The 18,656-nt window shown below is 32.9% G+C and overlaps 2 protein-coding genes across 6 annotated transcripts in view; one reads left to right on the top strand and one right to left on the bottom strand.

The window, feature by feature from the left end:
- The window catches only part of SGCE (sarcoglycan epsilon), a 70,245-nt gene that overhangs the window by 9,356 nt on the left and 42,233 nt on the right, over positions 1–18,656 (bottom strand). For 3 of the 5 annotated variants that reach the window (XM_012450790.2, XM_012450792.3, XM_012450794.2), the window contains 4 exons: positions 8,423–8,585; positions 5,807–6,018; positions 4,852–4,878; positions 3,915–4,103 (listed from right to left, as the gene is read on the bottom strand). In XM_012450790.2, coding sequence (XP_012306213.2) covers positions 3,915–4,103; positions 4,852–4,878; positions 5,807–6,018; positions 8,423–8,585 — 591 coding nt within the window. The remainder of the gene's footprint in view (positions 1–3,914; positions 4,104–4,851; positions 4,879–5,806; positions 6,019–8,422; positions 8,586–18,656) is intronic. The other 2 variants (XM_012450791.2, XM_012450795.2) reach the window with 1 other exon arrangement.
- CASD1 (CAS1 domain containing 1) overlaps positions 1–18,656 on the top strand; it is a 120,565-nt gene that overhangs the window by 82,242 nt on the left and 19,667 nt on the right. The window lies entirely within an intron of this gene.

Below are 18,656 nucleotides of genomic sequence, written 5' to 3'. Positions count from 1 at the left end.
ATTAGTGGAAAAACTAATGACATCTGAAAAAAGTCTGAAGTCTAGGTAACAGTAAAGTAACAATACTGGGTTCTTCATTGTGACAAATGTACCATGTACTGTAAGATGTTAACAACAGGAGAAACTGGCTGCGGGGTATCTAGGAACTCTCTATTATCTTTGTAACTTTCCTGTACCTTTATAATCATTCAAAAATAAAAAGTTTATTAAATAATAAATACATTAGCAAAAATCAAATTAAGTTGACCTTACCTTTCTAGACTATGTGATAGTTTTAACAGCCTATTTCTATTATCTCTGTAATTTGAAAAGCAGAAGGAATACCTAAAAAATGAAACACCTCATTTCTGGGCACATCTCCAGGTTCTACTCCAGCTTCCCTTTCCACTGCCTCTTTATTCATTTTGCTTACAACCAAATCAGAGATCCCTCTGAGGTCAATGACGAATGCTATCTATCCCTGCCTAGATGTCAGGATAGGTAAATAATCTAATCTCACTTCTGACCTAATTTAGCTTTGCCCCTTATCAGTGGCTCAAATTTATCTTCTGCAAATGATTAAATATTTTTTCTTACTGGCTAATTTATAGTGCCAGTCTGGCACTCTGTGAAACATTCTACCAAAAAGAAAATATTACTATGTGATTGATAATGGTGGCAGCCATTCATTACACAATGTTGTGAGTTCTCTATACCTCTGATGTAAATTGACTTCTTTAAAGGAACAAACTAGTTTTATGCAGTTTTGAAAGAAAGCTTTGAATATTCTTGAGTCTTACTTAGAGGCCAATGTAAACCTTTAGCCATATCCATGTCTGAATATTTCTGGTATCAAGTCTGAAGAATAAACATGAAATCCTGGCTAAATTGTTTATGAATGATAAATTCAGTACACATAGTATGAATGTGAAGATGAAATGCATGCCCTTTTAGGAAGGGTAAATTAATAAGTACAAGGCAGCATTATCCAAGCATATACCTGGTTATTGAGTACTGTAATGCCTCCCCAAATATCATATCATTTAATTTTGAGAATTCAGTTCAGTCCAAATGACCAAAACATTTATGTGTCTACTCAGTGCTGAAGTAAAACTTTTAAAACATGGCTGTTTTTCTGGTAAAGAGTAAAAGTTGAATTTCCATGAAGAATAGCTATGATGAACCCCATACAATAAATTCCCTATTATCTGGCATGGTTGGAAAATGAGGTTAATTTAATCACATATTCTGGCTTATAGGGAGTTACCATAGAGACCGTGCACATATTATCCATTTCCAAGAATAAAAGAAAGATAATATACACTCAACACTGAAACGACACCAAATGTAATTTAATTTTCCTCTGATGAATCAGACACACTTGATGATCCTGCAGTGCCTCAGAACAATCATTGTGAACATCATCAATTATCTATGTACCCTATTTATATAGAAGTGCTAGTTAATGGAGCTTTTCCATTAGCAGAAATCTGAATAATGTGAAGGTTTTCTGGACTTAAAACTACGTATGTGTTTAAATTGTTGCAAGTTCAATATAATAGCCTATTGCATTTGCAAATAGATCTGATCAACATAATGACAGTCTTGATGGGGTTATGGAAGGACCAGAAAGATGCATTTGGTGTAAACTAGACAGAAAATTTTATTTTGTTTGTATATTAGTAGCAACATTGTAAAATTCTAACTACAGGGAATCAAAATACTTTTTAAGGAACTATTCTTATTTTCAATATATATGATTGGAAAAGGTTATCTTAAAATGATAGCAACCTTTTTCCTCTCTTCGATTTCATTAGCAATAGAGTTTTACTGACTTACATATGTAGTCCAGTTCCCCTACTTATTATAACTAGTTTTCTACTCTAGAATTCTACAACATTGTTACATTATCAATAGAAGCATTTCTCAAACTGTATTCTATGAAGAGTTGCCTATTCTGACCTTTTCCTATGGATTCATAAAGTATATCAACACACTAAGGGACTAAGGACTGTTGTAGCTTAAAAAACAGAGAAATAAAACCTTTACATTACAGTACTTGATAACCAGGCATATGCTTGGATAATGCTGCCTTGCACTTACTAATTAACCCTTCTTAAAAGGGTATGCATTTCATCTTCACATTCATACTAAGTATACTGAATTTATCATTCATAAACTATTTGGTTAGCTACAGGACTTCATGTTTCATGTTAAAAGTTTGCAATGTTGCTACTACTTTTTCCTAGGTGATTTGACCATTTCATTTTTGAAAGGTATCTGTCAACATTTCACTGACATGCTAGGGTAAACAATATCAGAAACAATAACCTTAAGAATAAGTACAAATTCTTTTCATTTTGAAAATGAATAACAAAGCCATTTCATATTTTTCACCTAAAAAGGGCATAAAAGGTTCAATTGTGAATTATTACAATATTATTGAAATTTTACCAATTTTTCTCATCAATATCTAATCCTGGTAAACTGGGTTTTATAATGACCCATAATAGATAGGCTACTGACCATCAGAGAGTATAGAAACCCATCTGTTTCATTCAGTGCAACTAAATTTTGTAGACTTTAATATTTATATCCCTGATATATTAATGTTTCCAAAATTCAAAATTGTAAACTTATGCAATTTTACTCATTACTTAAATTACCCATTACCCATTATGTAATTACTCTCTCACATACACATGCACATAAACACGCATCTTAGTCTGTATGACCTTAAGTGAAGTTAGAGAACTTTAGAAAAATATTCATAATACTTTTAGATTTCTGAAGTATTCTGGATAAACTTACCTAGTCTGTCTATACTACTCATATTAATTATTATTTAATCTTCAAATTACCACATGCATTCTATCTGGTTACAAAATAAGCATTCAATGGGAATAATGTACCCAGCAGAGTTCCCAGGTGAATGTGTTCACTTTAATATCATATCCTAAGGGGTGGTGTGTATGTATGTGTGTGTGTGTGTGTGTGTGTGTGAGAGCAAGAAAGAGAAAGAGAGACTGAGAGAGTGAGAAAGAGATTTTCTGCATAGCCACTCCATCTACAAAAGTAAAGTGAAAAAGAGGAGGACCTCAAAAGCCAACTTTGTGACTTCTAGTGCTTGAGCAATTGAATTCAACTCATTTTAACATATGGTTAAAAAGAAAAAAAAGAGACATGTTCTTATAAACAACAGTTTTACACACCATTCCCTTATATAAAAATGTGACCACTAGGCTACATTATATTAGCAATATACGATGTAGCATAATGCTGTATTACAGCATTGTACAACATGGTTTCCCAAATGCAACTGTACAATTTCCTCACCCCTTACCCTTATCTTTACAAAGTCCTTCCAGGCTTTCTAACCCTGGTCCCTATAGCACTAGACAAGGTTTGCACTAATAAAATAGGTGTAATTATAGCCCAAATTGGAACTGCTTGCCTTGATATACAAGCAGATCACAAAAAACAGCCCAAACATCCTTAATTCTAAGGCAAAAATTTAGATTACAAAGGTCTATGGTAATAACATTTTTAATAGGTTAAAATCAAATAATTCTAACAACATCTCTAAAAAATAATCAAATTGAAATGCTTAGGATATGCTTCTTTTTTAATAATTAACTCATCTTTGAGCAAATATGTGAGTTTAGTATCAGTGTCAATTTCTTAAATATTAAGGTATATGTAGTCTTATTTGGATTAGTAGTGGGGAAAAACGTACATTTCCTAAAAGTAATTGTATTGTATTTGTCTCAGGACAGTAGGGGTGGGATTTACACAATTAATATCCTTTTGGTATTTTCTCTTCCAGTTACAAACAAACAAACACAACACAACAACAACAGAAAGATCTGGTCTTTACAGATATTAGTAAAAATATACATCCATATTAATAATTATGGCTCTAAGTGGACACTTACTGCTGTGTTTGCATCAATGGCATGTTTGTGCTATCATAGTTGTCTGCGTGTAAAGGAGGTATGATTTCTCCAGTCACAGGGTGGAACACAGGAAGCGTTGACAGGGGCCATGCTATCTCTCTATTCTTGGACATGTCTCGAAGCTCCTTGGTAGATTTCTGAATAGCACTGTGATGAACCAGTTGGATGCTAGGTCAAAAAGAAATAAAACAACATATATTTAAAATCATATATTAGCCTAACGGGTCATCGATTTGAAAAAGTTATGAAGTATTTTTATCTTTTAAAGTAACAAGACATTATTGCACTTTGGGCATTCAACAAACTATCTCAGAAAGTCAGATATCTCACATACTTTTAATATAACAAAACTGAAAACTATAAACTGATTTTAAAATACATAAGTGTTTTATTAAACTAAGCTATGAAGCATTGTATTAATATTACTGCCCTAAGTAACAAACTAGTTTTCTATTTATTTTCTATGATTTTAAGATAAAACTATCAAAGATAAAACTATCATAGCTTTTATATTTTTGCTTCTGGTGGGGCATTCATAAATACTCACAGAAGTTTCATTTTATGGTAGGTTATTACTGTAGATTCTGGAAAACTTGTATGAAAGGTCTTTTCATCTGTTCTCTGGTTTACAGAAATGCAGATTGGAAATCACATAATATAAATGGCAAGTTAATATTCTGAATCTGAAATATTTTAGGTTTAATTTTTATCTGTTTACTCTTAGTTTTCAAATCCTTTTTAAAGGTTTTAGTTTCTACCTCTCCTAAATATCTCTATTTAGAAAGCAGCTTTCACATTTATGAAATAAACTATGAAAGATGAATGAAAAAAAGCATGACACACATGTATGGAGCATGATGGGCAACTGAGAAGTGGCAAAAATGATGAAGAAAATAACAGGAAAGAAGACACTTACTCTGGTGTTTGCATGTTTCTCTTTTCCCTAGAAACAAAACAAAATTTATGAATTAAATAATAGCATTGATATTTGGAACATTAAGACTATATGTTCATGGGTTCTTGCATGATGTGGAAATGCTGACATTGTTACTATTAAATACAACCAGGCGGCATTTGCCACCAGGTTTATGACATTACTTGGATGATACACATACAATGATGGAATACTGATGAGAAACACATAGAAAAATGGAAAAAAAATGGAGATTAAGAATCAAGGCCTTGATTGAAATAAATTCCATGACATAATGAAATCAAGCTACATGTGAAAATGAAAGAATTTGTTACTTGCTGCTTTATTAATTTTTTAACCTTTGCTTTGTTACCCTGACTTCCAGGTAATCTTCAGAGATTACCTTAATTGACATAGATGTCCTGAAAGTACTAACTATTCATGAAGTGAAGACTCATTACTCAAATTATACCTTATTTTCATTAATTTACTCCTAAGTTGGGTTTTAAAAATATATTTTAAACATTTAGACTGTGTCACCTTGTTTGACAGCAGAATGATTTCAAGAAGAATTTTGACCATCACTTCTGATCAAACTAACACAATTTTTTTTAAGTGCAATTACAGGTCTGCAAAGCAGTCTTTGCTCATACAAGATAGCTTGTATAACCAAAATATGTAGCCTCAATTATTCTTGGGACTGTTTTGCCAGTATGAATTTACATCTAGCCTTAATAACTTTTGAATAAACTAATTATATCCCCTAATTTGATTTACTAGACTTAAAACTATTTTAATTCATTTTAAAGAAATAAAATATTGCAGTTTGACTGAACACAATTTCAATTCATTTACAAACTGTTTAAATGAGCTAAATGAAACTTTGCTTTTAATGGAATCTTCTATGTTGTTATCTTAGCAGGATCTCTAATTTTCTTATTAGTCTTAAAGTACTCACACTCCTTCCCGTCGGCAGCACATGATATAAGCGAGTATTAGAAAAAGGACCAGTGCTACTGCCGAGGGCACAGCCAGTGTAATTAGGAAATCCGTGTAATAGTCTCTGCTTTTCAAAGAATCAGAAGGGGGTTTGTATTCTCCACCATCAGGTAAAATCCCCTCTCCACGAATCACTTCCTGATAGGTGGACACTTGCTTTGTTTTATCAACCTGATACAAAAGAAGACAATTACACAATAAATTAATAGTTGCAAACATTGAGGTTTTAAGATCTGGACACACTAAAACATTCTTTGACAAATTATCTAAAAAGCCATCTTTTCCAATTACTTTATCACTTTGAATTTGCAAGTATTTACTGGAGGTAGGGAATGTAATGAATGAAAGTAATAAAGGCTTTACTTTGGTCTACTTTCTATGTTCTCCCTAAAACATATATACATATACATTTACATGTATACATATTTAATGTGTATGTGTGTGCCTATGCGTGCAGTTGTTCTTTCTATGTTTCCTTTCTCTAAGGCAGTAGTCCTTTACACTACCATGTAAATGTCTTATTTCCTAGTGGCAATACTCAAGTGCAGATGTTACCAAACCTAAAACTGGCTGAAAACCAGGTATGCACCTATGGTTTCTAAGTTTAGCGAAAGAGAAAGGAAAAAAAAAAAAGGGACAATTTCCAACCATGTTGTCCTTGATCTTTCTGCCTTCCAGTTGACAGAAGTAACTTTTATGGAAGACAGTCTAGGGAATATGGAACCTAACCCAGTCTTACTTAATTCCATCCCAGAACCAAAAAAACTACAACAGTTGCACTATGTTAATTTACCTCCACATTAATTGAGCTGCTTTCACTGAGTTGCATTTAATTATACTAAGGTTTTTATTGAAGCACACTAAAAATGCAGCCATGTGAAATTTGCTACTACATTTGCTACTAAAATAAACTGTTGGGGATAATTATTGTAGCATTATTCAGTATCTGCTCCCAAAAAATTCCACTTGAAAAATTTTCTTAATAATACAATGTTAGTAAAAACTTTTGTTTTCTGCCAAAGAATGGATGCTGTGCCTCCTTTTTAAGAATGAGAACTAAATAACTAATGAATTTCATTTTTTTCTTTTTTGTCCTTTACATTAGGCAGCTTGTTGTCCAACACAGCCTTATGCTTATTTTTAGAGGGTGAAATTTAGGTCCTGATTTTCCATTTCTTTTATATTTTATTTATTATGTTTATTGTATGACTCTTATTTAACTTTCTGAAATCTTTTGTGGCAAGATATGGCATAAAAATAAATACATGTAAAATAAAAAATAAAAATTCCCAAACTTTCCACTTATAAAACCTTACCACATAAACAAAAATCTTCAAGGCATATGTCATTCTTAAACTTTTAGAGATTGGGTAATAGTCCTAAACATAAACTCATTTTCCAGAACAACCACAAGTAAAATGGTGTTGTTAGGATCTGCTGTCCATTGATGCTGGGAGAGGAATCCAAGTTATGGCTGCAGCTGCTCAGTCTCCTGAACCCTTGTATCATTAGCACCATGATTGAAATATTGAGCAAATTTGCCTATAATAATAATTTTACTTGACTTAGGAAGGCAAAGAAGGCCATTTTTCTAAGGGCCATGAGACAAGAGGCATGAGAGGAAGAGTTCAAGGCAAAAGGCCACAAGGAGTGCTAAGTGCTGCAACGTCAGTAATATGTTCTCTAGAACTGGATCCTGGAAAGTTGCCTGCAGCTGGCTCTCTAAGACATGAAGTGATAGTTGTGTTTATGTGTCAACAACTTTGTTCAAATGTCAACTTTAAACTTAGATCTAATTCACTCATCACCAATCATAAAAATTTGACAGAAGTTAAAACTAAAAGGTCACTAAATTAAAACATCAGTTGGATACATTAAATATGAAAAGAAAAAAACAAAGAATTAAAACAATTCTCCTACCTTTCAGATAATAGGATCTAAAAATTATATACAGACATATAAAATGATATATAAACATATATAAAATATTACACATATCTTAAATATATTTGAAATTTTACATTTTCCTAAATCTTTTAACATACAAATTAAAATGTGATTTGGAAAGAAATATAATGTTTATGAATTATGGGTAAGATTCTTTTTTCACTTGGAATTGTCTCTATATACTTTCCCTATAATTTGAGTTTTCAGAATATTAAATCATAGCACATATTGCTTTGTTTTCAGATTTATTATTGTACTCCATCCTCTCCTCCAAAGTGGGTAGTGGCAGAATATTTAAGAAGAATCTCTGCACATATCATACTAACTCCATTATCTGTGCCCATTTAGCAGCTATATGGATGTCCAAGCGGTTCATCTGGACCACCTGCCAAGCTAATCCAGCCCCAGCAACTAATCAAGGGTAGAATAAGTACAAAAGTGGATATATTCTTTCCTAAATGGATGCACTGTCAACGACCTTACCAGATCCTTAAACTCAGGGAAGTCAACCGCAGTTAAAGTAAAACCAGGGTTTATTCCTAAAAGCAATTCAAGTTTTAGTCAAATGTTACCACCTCCAGCCACATAATTTTTAACACACTTGCAAAAAAACAAAATAAAAACTCACCAATGAAATTTTGCACCAATCAATGTAAAATTGAGTACGAAATTTTTTATCACATGTTATTACAGGCTCCATTTCTTGACTGCATCTCAACTGATTCTGTGGATTTTCAACTTCTCTTAAACAAGAAGAAAACGGGACATCTGCACCAACCATGACATAAACGCTGTAAAAATGTGAAACTCTCAGATTATTCTTTAAAAAAATTGAAAACACTAAAAAACAATCTACCTTGAAAGCAGGATTTAGCCTAAGAGGGCAGATGAGAAGCACATGTGAAATTCATGGTCCTGAGGCATAGGCTTATTAAAAGATTGAGAACTAATCATATAGAATTCCCATCCCACAACATCTGACCACCATATTACTAAAGCTCTACTTATAGTTATTCCTTTTACTCCATACATTAGTCTGGCTATCAAGAAAAAATTATAAAATATACTATCAGCAAAAAACACAGTTTAAAAAGACTGAACAAGCATCAAACCAGACTCAGATATGGCAGAGATGTTGAAATTATCAGACCAGAAATTTCAAACAACTATGATTAATATACAGAGGGCTCTAATGAATAAAGTGAAGCTACTTTGCAAGAAATGTTAAAATAACTTTTTTTGAGAGATGGAAAATGATATAGGTCAGAAACTCAGATCTACATAAAGAAAAGTAGAGCATCAGAGAAGAAATAAATGAAGATAAAATAAAATCTTCTGTCATTATTAATTTATCTAACAGATAACAACTTGTTTAAAATAATAGCAACAACATTTGCCCATGTATCCATAAATGTATACATCTATATGTTTATGTAAACTTATATATAAGCAAAATGAATGACAGCAATGATACAAGAGAGATGAGGGAGAGACAGGGATTATTTTGTTATCATAAGATACTTGCATTACCTAGGAAGTAGCATAATGTTATTTGAAAGTGAACTTGGATTGGTTTTATATGTATATTGCAAACTCTAAGACAATCACTAAAAGAAAGTTAAAAAATACAACTGATATGTTAAAAGAGGGGAGAAAGCAGAATCATAAAAAAAAGCTCAATTAAACATATAAAAAGTGGGAAAAGAGTGGAAGACAAAAACAGAAACAAAAACCAAAGGCAACAAACAGAAAACAATAACAAATATGGTAGATTATTTTATTTTATTTTAGAGACAGAGTCTCACTCTGTTGCCCAGGTTGGAGTGCAGATCTCAGCTCACTGCAACCTCTGCCTCCTGGATTCAAGTGATTGTCCTGCCTCAGCCTCCTGAGTAGCTGGGACTACAGGTACCCACCACCACACTAGCTAATTTTTGTATTTTTGATAGAGATGGGTTTTCACCACATTGGCTAGGCTGGTCTCAAGCTTCTGACTACAGGTGATCTGACTGCCTTTGTCTCCCAAAGTGCTGGGGTTACAGGCATGAGCTACCATGCCTGGCATCAATAATCACATTAAACATCAATGGTCTAAATACCCCAATTAAAAGACAGAGACTGTCCCAGTGGATTGAAAATCAAGATCCAACTATATGCTGTTTAAAAAAAAAAAAAAACTACTTTAAATACAAAGATACATATACATTAAAAGTAAATGCATGGAGAAAGATATACCATGCTAACAATAACTCTAAAAAGCAGGAGGAGCTATATTAATTTCAGACAGATTCAACCTCACAGCAAGTAAACTTATCAGAGACAAAGAAAGGCATTACATAATGATAAAGAGGTCAATTCTCTAAGAATACAAATCACTTCTTAATGTGTATGCTCCTAATAACAGTGCATCAAAATACATGAGGCAAGAGCTGATAGATATGAAAGAGAAACAGATGAATCCACTATTATAGTTGGAGATTTCAACATCTCTTTATCAGAAATGGACACAACCAGCAGGCAAAAAATTGGTAAAGACATAGTGAAACTCAGTATCATCATCAGTTGACTGGTTTTAATAGACACTTAGAGACTACTTCATCCAACAACAGCAGAACACATTCTTCTTAAGTTCATATGAAACATTTAGCAACATTCCAGGCCATAAAAAATTAACAAATTTAAAAGAATGGAAATCATACACTGTCTGCTCTCAGACCACAGTAGAATTAAACTGGAACTCAATATCAAAAGAGAACTGAAAAATCCCAAACTACTAGGAGACTAAACAACATACTTCAAAAACTGCACATGGATTAAAGGAGAAATCCTGGATGAAACTTAAAAATATTCTGAATTAAATAAAAATGAAACCATAACTTATCAAAATGTTTACAATTCAGCAAAAGTAATACTTAGAAGGAAATTCATAGCATTGAATGCATACATTAGAAAAGAAGATCTAAAATCAATCATTGAAACCCCCACCTCAAAAAACTAGAAAAAGAGGAACAAATCAAATCCAAAGCAAGCAGAAGAAAAAAATAAATAAATAAAAGTCAGATAATCTGCATAGGCCTATATGTAGCAAAGAAATTGAATCCGTAATTAATAATCTTTCCAAACAGAAAGCATCAGGTCCAGATGGTTTCACTGTTGAATTCTACCACATATTTAAAGGAGAAATTATGCCAATTCTCCACAATATTTCTCACAAGACAAAAGCCAAAAGAATACTTCCTATCTCATTCTGTGAGGCCAAAACCACCTTAATACCAAAACTAGAAAACAGCATTATGAGAAAAGAAACTACACAACACACCAGCATCTCCCATAAACACAGGTGCAAAAATCCTCAAAAAAAAAAAATTAGCAAATCAGATTCAACAATGTGTAAAAGGAATTATACACAATGATCAACTGGGACTTACCCCAGTTACGCAAGGCTAGTTCAACATCCAAAAATCAGTTAGTATCACATCAACAGGCTAAAGAAGAAAAATCACATGACAGCATCAACAGATGTAGGAATAGCATTTGACAAAATCCAATGGCAATTTATGGAAAAAAAAAAAATTCTTAGTAAACTAGGAATAGAGGGGAATTTCCTCAATTTGGTAAAGAATATCTACAAAAAATCTACAGCTAACATTACTCTAAATGGTGAGAAACTTGAAGTTTTCCCACTAGTATCAGGAACAAGTTAAGACTGTTGCCTCTCTCATTGTTTTTTAGCATCATACTGGAAGTCCTAACTAATGTAATAAAAGACAAAAAGAAAATAAAAAGTATACAGATTTGAAAGGATAAAATAATACTGTTTACAGATGATATGATTCAAAAGAATTGATTTTTAAAAATCTCCTAAAACTAGTAAGTAATTATAGCAAGGTTGCAGGAATCAGTAATTAATAACCTTCCAAAACAGAAAGCATCAAATTACATGAGGCAAAAGCTGATAGAGCTGATACTAAGATTAATATAACTAAAGTCAATCACTTTCCTATATACCAGCATGAACAAGTAGAACTTGAAATTTAAAACACAAGCTGGGTGTGGTGCCTCACCCCTGTAATCCTAGCACTTAGGGAGCCCAAGGCGGGTGGATCACCTGAGGTCAGAAGTTCGAGACCAGCCTGGCCAACATGGTGAAGTATATTTGTGCACCCCTGTAGTCTCAGGAGGCAGAGGCAGGGGTTAAACCAGGGAGGCAGAGGTTGCAGTGAGCCGAGATCCTGCTGCTGCACTCCAGCCTGGGCAACAGAGTACCCTCCAAAATAAAATACTTAAATATAAGTCTAATAAAATAGGTACAAGATCTGGATGAGGAAAAGTACAAAACTGATGAAAGAAATCAAAGAAGACCTAAATAAATGAAGAGATATTCCATGTTTATGGATAGGAAGACTCAATATTGTCAATACATCAGTTCTTTCCAAATTAATTATAGATTCAATGTAATCTCAATCATATTTTCAACAGGTTAATTTGCAGATATTAACAAACTTATTCTAATAAGTTTATATGGAGAAGCAAAAGATACAGAATAGCCAAAACAATACTGAAGGAGTAGAACAAATTTTGAGGACTGACACTATCCAACATCAAGATTTACTATAAAGTTACAGAAATCAAGACAGTGCAGTATTGGGAAATAACTGACAAAACAGATCAATGGAACAGAATACACATTTAGAAATAGACCCACATAAATCTATTAAACTATTCTGTGGCAAAGGAGTAAAAGCAATACAATGCAAGAAAGACAGTCTTGAACAAATGGTGTTGAAAAAACTAGACTTATACATGTAAAAAATGAATCTGGACACATAAGCCCTTCACAAAAATTAACTCAAATGGATTACAGATCTACATGTAAAATGCAAAACTATGAAACTCCTAGAAGATAACAGAGGAGAAAATCGAGATGACCTTGAATTTGACAACTATTTAGTTACAACACCAAAGGCAAAATCCATGAAAGAAAGAATTGACAAGATGGACTTCATTAAAATTAAAATTTTCTGTTCTGAAAAAGACATTGTCAATAATACAAAAAGCCACAGACTAGAAGAAAATATTTACAAAATGCCTATCTGATAAAGGACTATTATCCAAAATATACAAAGAACTCTTAAAACATTAGACAACAAACAGTCTGATTAAAAATAGGCCAGAGTCTGGGTGCAGTGGCTCAAGCCTGTAATCTCAGCACTTTGGGAGGCGAACAAAGGTGGGCAGATCACTTGAGGCCAGGAGTTTGAGACCAGCCTGGCCAACATGGCGAAACCCCATCTCTACTGAAAATACACAAATTAGTCAGGTGTGGTGGCATGATCCTGTAGTCTCAGATACTCGACTTGGGAGGCTAAAGCATGAGAATTGCTTGAACCCAGGAAGTGGAGGTTGCAGTGAGCCAAGATTGCACCCCTGCACTCCAGCCTGGACAACACAGTAAGACTCTGAAAAAAAGAAAAAAAAAGCCAGAGACCTTAACAGACACCTCATAATAAAAGATATACTCGTGGTAAATATGTATATGAAAAGATGTTCTACTTTACTTGTCATCAGGGAAAGACAAATTAAAACAGTGAGATATACAACACACAGATTGGCCAAAATCCAGAACAGTGGCAATATCAAATGTTGGCAAGGATATGGAGCAATAGCAACTTTCATTCATTGCTGGTGGGAATGCAAGATGGTGTAGCCAATTTGGAAGACAGTTTGGCAATTTCTTACAGAACAACATACTTTTACCATATGATCCAGCTATTACTCTCCCTAGTATTTACCCAAAGGAGTTAAAAACTTATTTACACACAGAAGCCTGCACGTGGATGTCTATAGAAGCGTTGTTTATAACTGCCAAAAAGTGGGGTAACCAAGAAGTCCTCCAGTAGGTGAAAGATAATTAAACTGTGGCACATCCAGGAAATGGAATATTATTCAGTGCTAAAAAAGGAATAAGCTATCAAGCTATGAAAAGATATGGAAGAAACTTAAAAGCATATTACTAAGTGAAATAAGCCAATATGGAAAGGCTACAGACTATATGATTCCAATTATATGACTTTGTGGGAAAAGAAAAGCCACTATGGAGACAATAAAAACACTGATGATTGCCAGAAGTTGGGGAGAAGGAGGGATGAACACGTGGAACACAGCTGACTTTTAGAGCAGTGAAACTACTCTATATGACACTATAATGGTAGAAACATGTCATTATAAATTTGTCCAAACCTACAGTGACACCTAATGTAAATTAGGGACTTTGGGTGATAATGATTTGTCAATGTAGGTTCATCAATTGTAATAAATGTACCACTCTGGTGAGGGATGCTGACTATGGGGGAGGCTATGCAAAAGAAATCTCTGCACCTTATGCTTAATTTTTCTATAAACCTAAAAATTCTCTAAAAAATAGTATACACACAAAAAAATCAAAGACTTAAATGTAAGAGCTAAAACTATTGAACTCTGAGAAGAAAACAGGTATAAATATGACATTGGATTAGACAATGATTTTTAAAAAATGACACCAAAAGCTCCAGCAGTAACAGAAAAAAAAAAATAGATGAATTGAACTCTATCAAAATTTAAAAGTTCTGTGCTTCAAAGAACACCATTAAGAAAAGTGAAGACAACCCATGGAATAGGAGAAAGTATCTGCAAATCATGTATTTAATAAAGGACTTGTATATAGAACATATAAAAGATTCTTATAACTTAATCAAAAGACAAATAATTCAATTAAAAATGGCAAAGGATATGAATAGACATATTTCCAAAAATGATATATGGATATCTGATAGCCATATGAAAAGATGCTCAACATCAGTGGTCATCAGCAAAATAGAAATCAAAACCACAATGAGATACCACTTCACTTTCATTAGAATGGCTATAATCAAAAAGACAGATAACAGCTAGTGCTGGTGAAGATGTGGAGAAGTTGCAACTCTCCTATTTTGCTGGTGGAAATGTATAATGGTGCATTTGCTTTGGAAAACAGTCTGGCAATTCCTCAATATGTTAAATACAGAGTTAATATATGACCCAGCAACTCTATTCCTAGGGATATACTCAAGAAAAATGAAAATATATGTCTACACAAAGACTTGTACATGAATGTTCACAATGACATCATAATAGTCAAAAAGTAAAAACAACTCAAATGCTCAACTTATAAATGGATAAACAAAAGGTGGCATATCCATAAAATAGAATATTATTGCACAATTAAAAATGAAATACTAATTTATTCTACAACATAGATGAAACTTGAAAATGTTCTACAAAGTGAAAGATGCCAGTCACAGATGAGCATATATTATATAATTCCATTTATACAAAATGTCCAGAATAGGCATATTTATAGAGATAGCAAGTATATTAGTGGTTGCCTAGGGGTAGGGGTGGTGGTAAGTGACTGCTAATGGGTACAAGGGTGGGTGTGTGGTGTTGAGATAGTAACAACTTTCTAAAATTGATTATAGTAATGATTGCATGACTTTGTGAATTTACTAAAAATCACAATTTAAAATTGTACATTTTAGATAGATGCATTGTATGTGAATTATGTATCAATAAAGCTGTTATTTTTTAAAAATGAAATGAAATAAAAGTACAGCACAAAAGTTCAAACTTACGTAAATGTAAATATAAAGTCATGACCAAGCCTGAGATGACAACTGTGTTCCAGAGTATGTTCACACAAATTCATTTACTCTTCACATCAAATTTATATTAGGATTTAAGACTCATTTGAAAGAGTATTTTTTTTAAAAAAAACCTATTGTACCTTTGGGAAACAAATAGTAAATAATGGACTAAAATTAAAGATCAAATTTAAAATTCAGAACAAAAATAGATATGAGAAACCACTGGTATTTAGATGATCAGTGGATATAAATATATCCAATTTAAAACAAGTTATTACTTTTAAGACTCACATACACTCAACTTCTATCCTCTTATTAACTACCAAGCCAACACCATAGTTTTCCTCGATAATTGTGAAATATATTTGTAAGGACAGAGACAAAATGAATATTTCTTACAACTGTTAATGGCCCTCTTGCTTAGATAAGACATTGATTTGCATTTGTAATTAGTAAGATTTTAAATTAATTCCTTTCAAGATAATATAAATGGGCATAAGAGATTTTCATGCCCATGTATGTTTTTTTCTTAAATTATAAAAGCAATATAAAAACATTACATCTTTGAAGCTGTTTTTTCCTAAATTATAAAAGCAATATAAAACATATGTTTCAAGATAACATAAATGGGCATAAGAGATTTTCATGCCCATTTATGTTATTTTTTTCTTAAATTATAAAAGCAATATAAAAACATTACAGAAAATGTGAGATATAAAAACAAAACTCATTTATATTGCCAAAAAAACTATTTTCATTTTCCAATGTACCTTGCAGAATATTTTTCAAATGCATATATTTTAATCTAATCACAATAATCTCTAAAATATAATTTTGTATCCTGCTTTTTCACTTACTGCATCATAAGCATATTTCACATTGTAGTCTTTGTAATTATAGCTTTATGGTAATATAATTTTTTAAGTGCACAGGTTTATTCCACAATTATTTCAGAGTTGGAAAACTAAGTTGCTTCCAATTTTTTGATGTTATAAATAATATTGCAAAGACTATGTGCATATTCTTTAATGTGACTATCCTAAAAGAGAGGTCTAGAAGTGGACACATTTTTATGACAGTTGATACATACTGCCAAATTACTTTCATCTCTACTTGGATGATCCATAAGCTTTTCAAACTTAATACATTCCAAACTGAGCTCATCATTACCCCACCCCACCTCCACCTGTTCCTCCTTCTATCTTCTCTCTCAGTGATTGACATCCCCAAATGCTCAAGTCATGAACTCAAGCACCATCATCTTTGACTCTTCTCCTTCTCTCCACATATTCAATCCATCATCAGTCTCTGACATTTACCCTGAAATAACTCTCATACACACCTGTCCACTTTGTTTTATCCCACAGCTACAACTGTAGGTCTAGTCACCATCACCTTCCACAGGGAGTAAAGGAACAGCCCCTTAATGGTTCTCCTTGAAACCAGTCTTTGACAGTGTCCTCAGGTAGCTTATTGGCTAAATGAATGCATGAATGAAAAGCATTATACCAGTTTAAAAACAAACAGAACACAAATGTCATGCTCAAAAGCAGTAGATATTGGATTTGTCTCATAATATAATTTGTCTCATAACAAATTTTTTAATACACTTTTTTAAAAAAGTAAATTTTTGGCTTCTTTTATAGAATCACTAAGTTTGAACATGCTGGCTTTTTAAAATATGTAATTGTCTGAGTTCATGTGTAATAATAATAACTATACTACACATTCTAAAATTATGTTTTTCATAATCTGTTTTTCTTTCAGCTAGTTTTTGATATGTCAAAATTTAAAATTTGTATGAAGTGAAATGAGAACGATCTTTATCTTTATGACCCTAGCACATGTTTTCAAAATTTCAAATGTGTGTAAACAGATGAGACAGGAGGCTATTATCAAGTACAAGGCTCTCAATGAATGCTAACAAAATCTGGTACTTCAAAATATTAGGGACTGGAGTACACTAGATAGAGCTGTTTCTTGTGAAGATTTTTTTTCTTCCAATTTGAACAACTGAATTTCCCTTCTTTGAGGTAAAATGCATTTATTGAGGGCTTTAGATTTATAATGTAAAGAAACAAGTAATGGTAAATAATTTAAGTCAAAATTCTGCCTTTTACAGCAATTGCCAAATAAATGGATCTGATGATTGTATTTTTTCCTAATTGTCCAATTAATGAATATATTTTGTTATTTTATGTGTATAGAAGAAAAAAGACAGTTTAGAGAAAAATGTGTCCATATATATTACATGTTGCCTGGAAACTGCTGAGCTCTCAAAAGCAGCAGCACTGCACTTCCTGCCTTTTCCCCCACCCCACTTTTTTTTATGTACATATCTGCAATTAATCAATCAAAAAATAAGATGAAAAATAAAGAATGAAAGATGCATGGGATGATAGCAAAACACATATAAAAAAAATGAAAAAGTCACCCCAAATTAGGAAAACACTGAAAACTTGACAGGACTAATAATTCTGTTGCAAACCAGAGCACTGCATTTGGCACTGAATTTTCTTGTACCCAATTTGAAATTAAAGAAAAAAATACACACAGTAAATGTCACAGTTCTTATCATTAGAGAGGGGAAAGCATGACTATTCCTTAGAGACCCAAATGTTTTAGTGGCACTAAATTCTAAAAGAATTTTTTCGTGTGTTCATGTTCATCTTGTTCATGTTTCTCTGACGGGGGAAAATGGATGCTATTGGGTCCCCTAAAATCCCAGCACCTATATCCACAGAGCGTTTCCTCCTTTCAGTCTTCCTTATTCTACAAGTGTGATCTCTCTAAAACAAAAACTTAAGTATCAACCATTTTCTGCACAGGTCCCTAATGCTTCAGGATAAAATCCAAATAACTTTTCCCAGAAGACAAGGTCTTAGATGGTCTGGTCTTTGCCCCTTTCATAACTCACTTCTGGATCTCTTTCTCCATTTCCACACTAAGTAGATTTCTGAATCCACTATGCTCTCTCCTACTTAAGGGACCCTACTTCAGGGACTTACAAGGAGACTTGGTAAGTCTCCTACTTAAGGGACTTACCAACTTACTCGTTGGTAAGGGACTCGCCCAAGCCCTTACCCATGCAGCATTCCCATTTCTCTTTTTCTCAGGAGGCTAATTTGTACTCATATTTTCAACTCAGATCAGGCTTCATCTCCTTTATAAACCTTTTCCAGGCATAGCCCTGTAGTGAGA

Source organism: Aotus nancymaae, unplaced genomic scaffold, assembly GCF_030222135.1.
Source record: "Aotus nancymaae isolate 86718 unplaced genomic scaffold, 86718_ANA_hifiasm-v0.15.2.pri h1tg000025l, whole genome shotgun sequence".
Taxonomy (NCBI): Eukaryota; Metazoa; Chordata; class Mammalia; order Primates; family Aotidae; genus Aotus; species Aotus nancymaae.
This window is presented reverse-complemented; position numbering and strand designations above follow the sequence as displayed.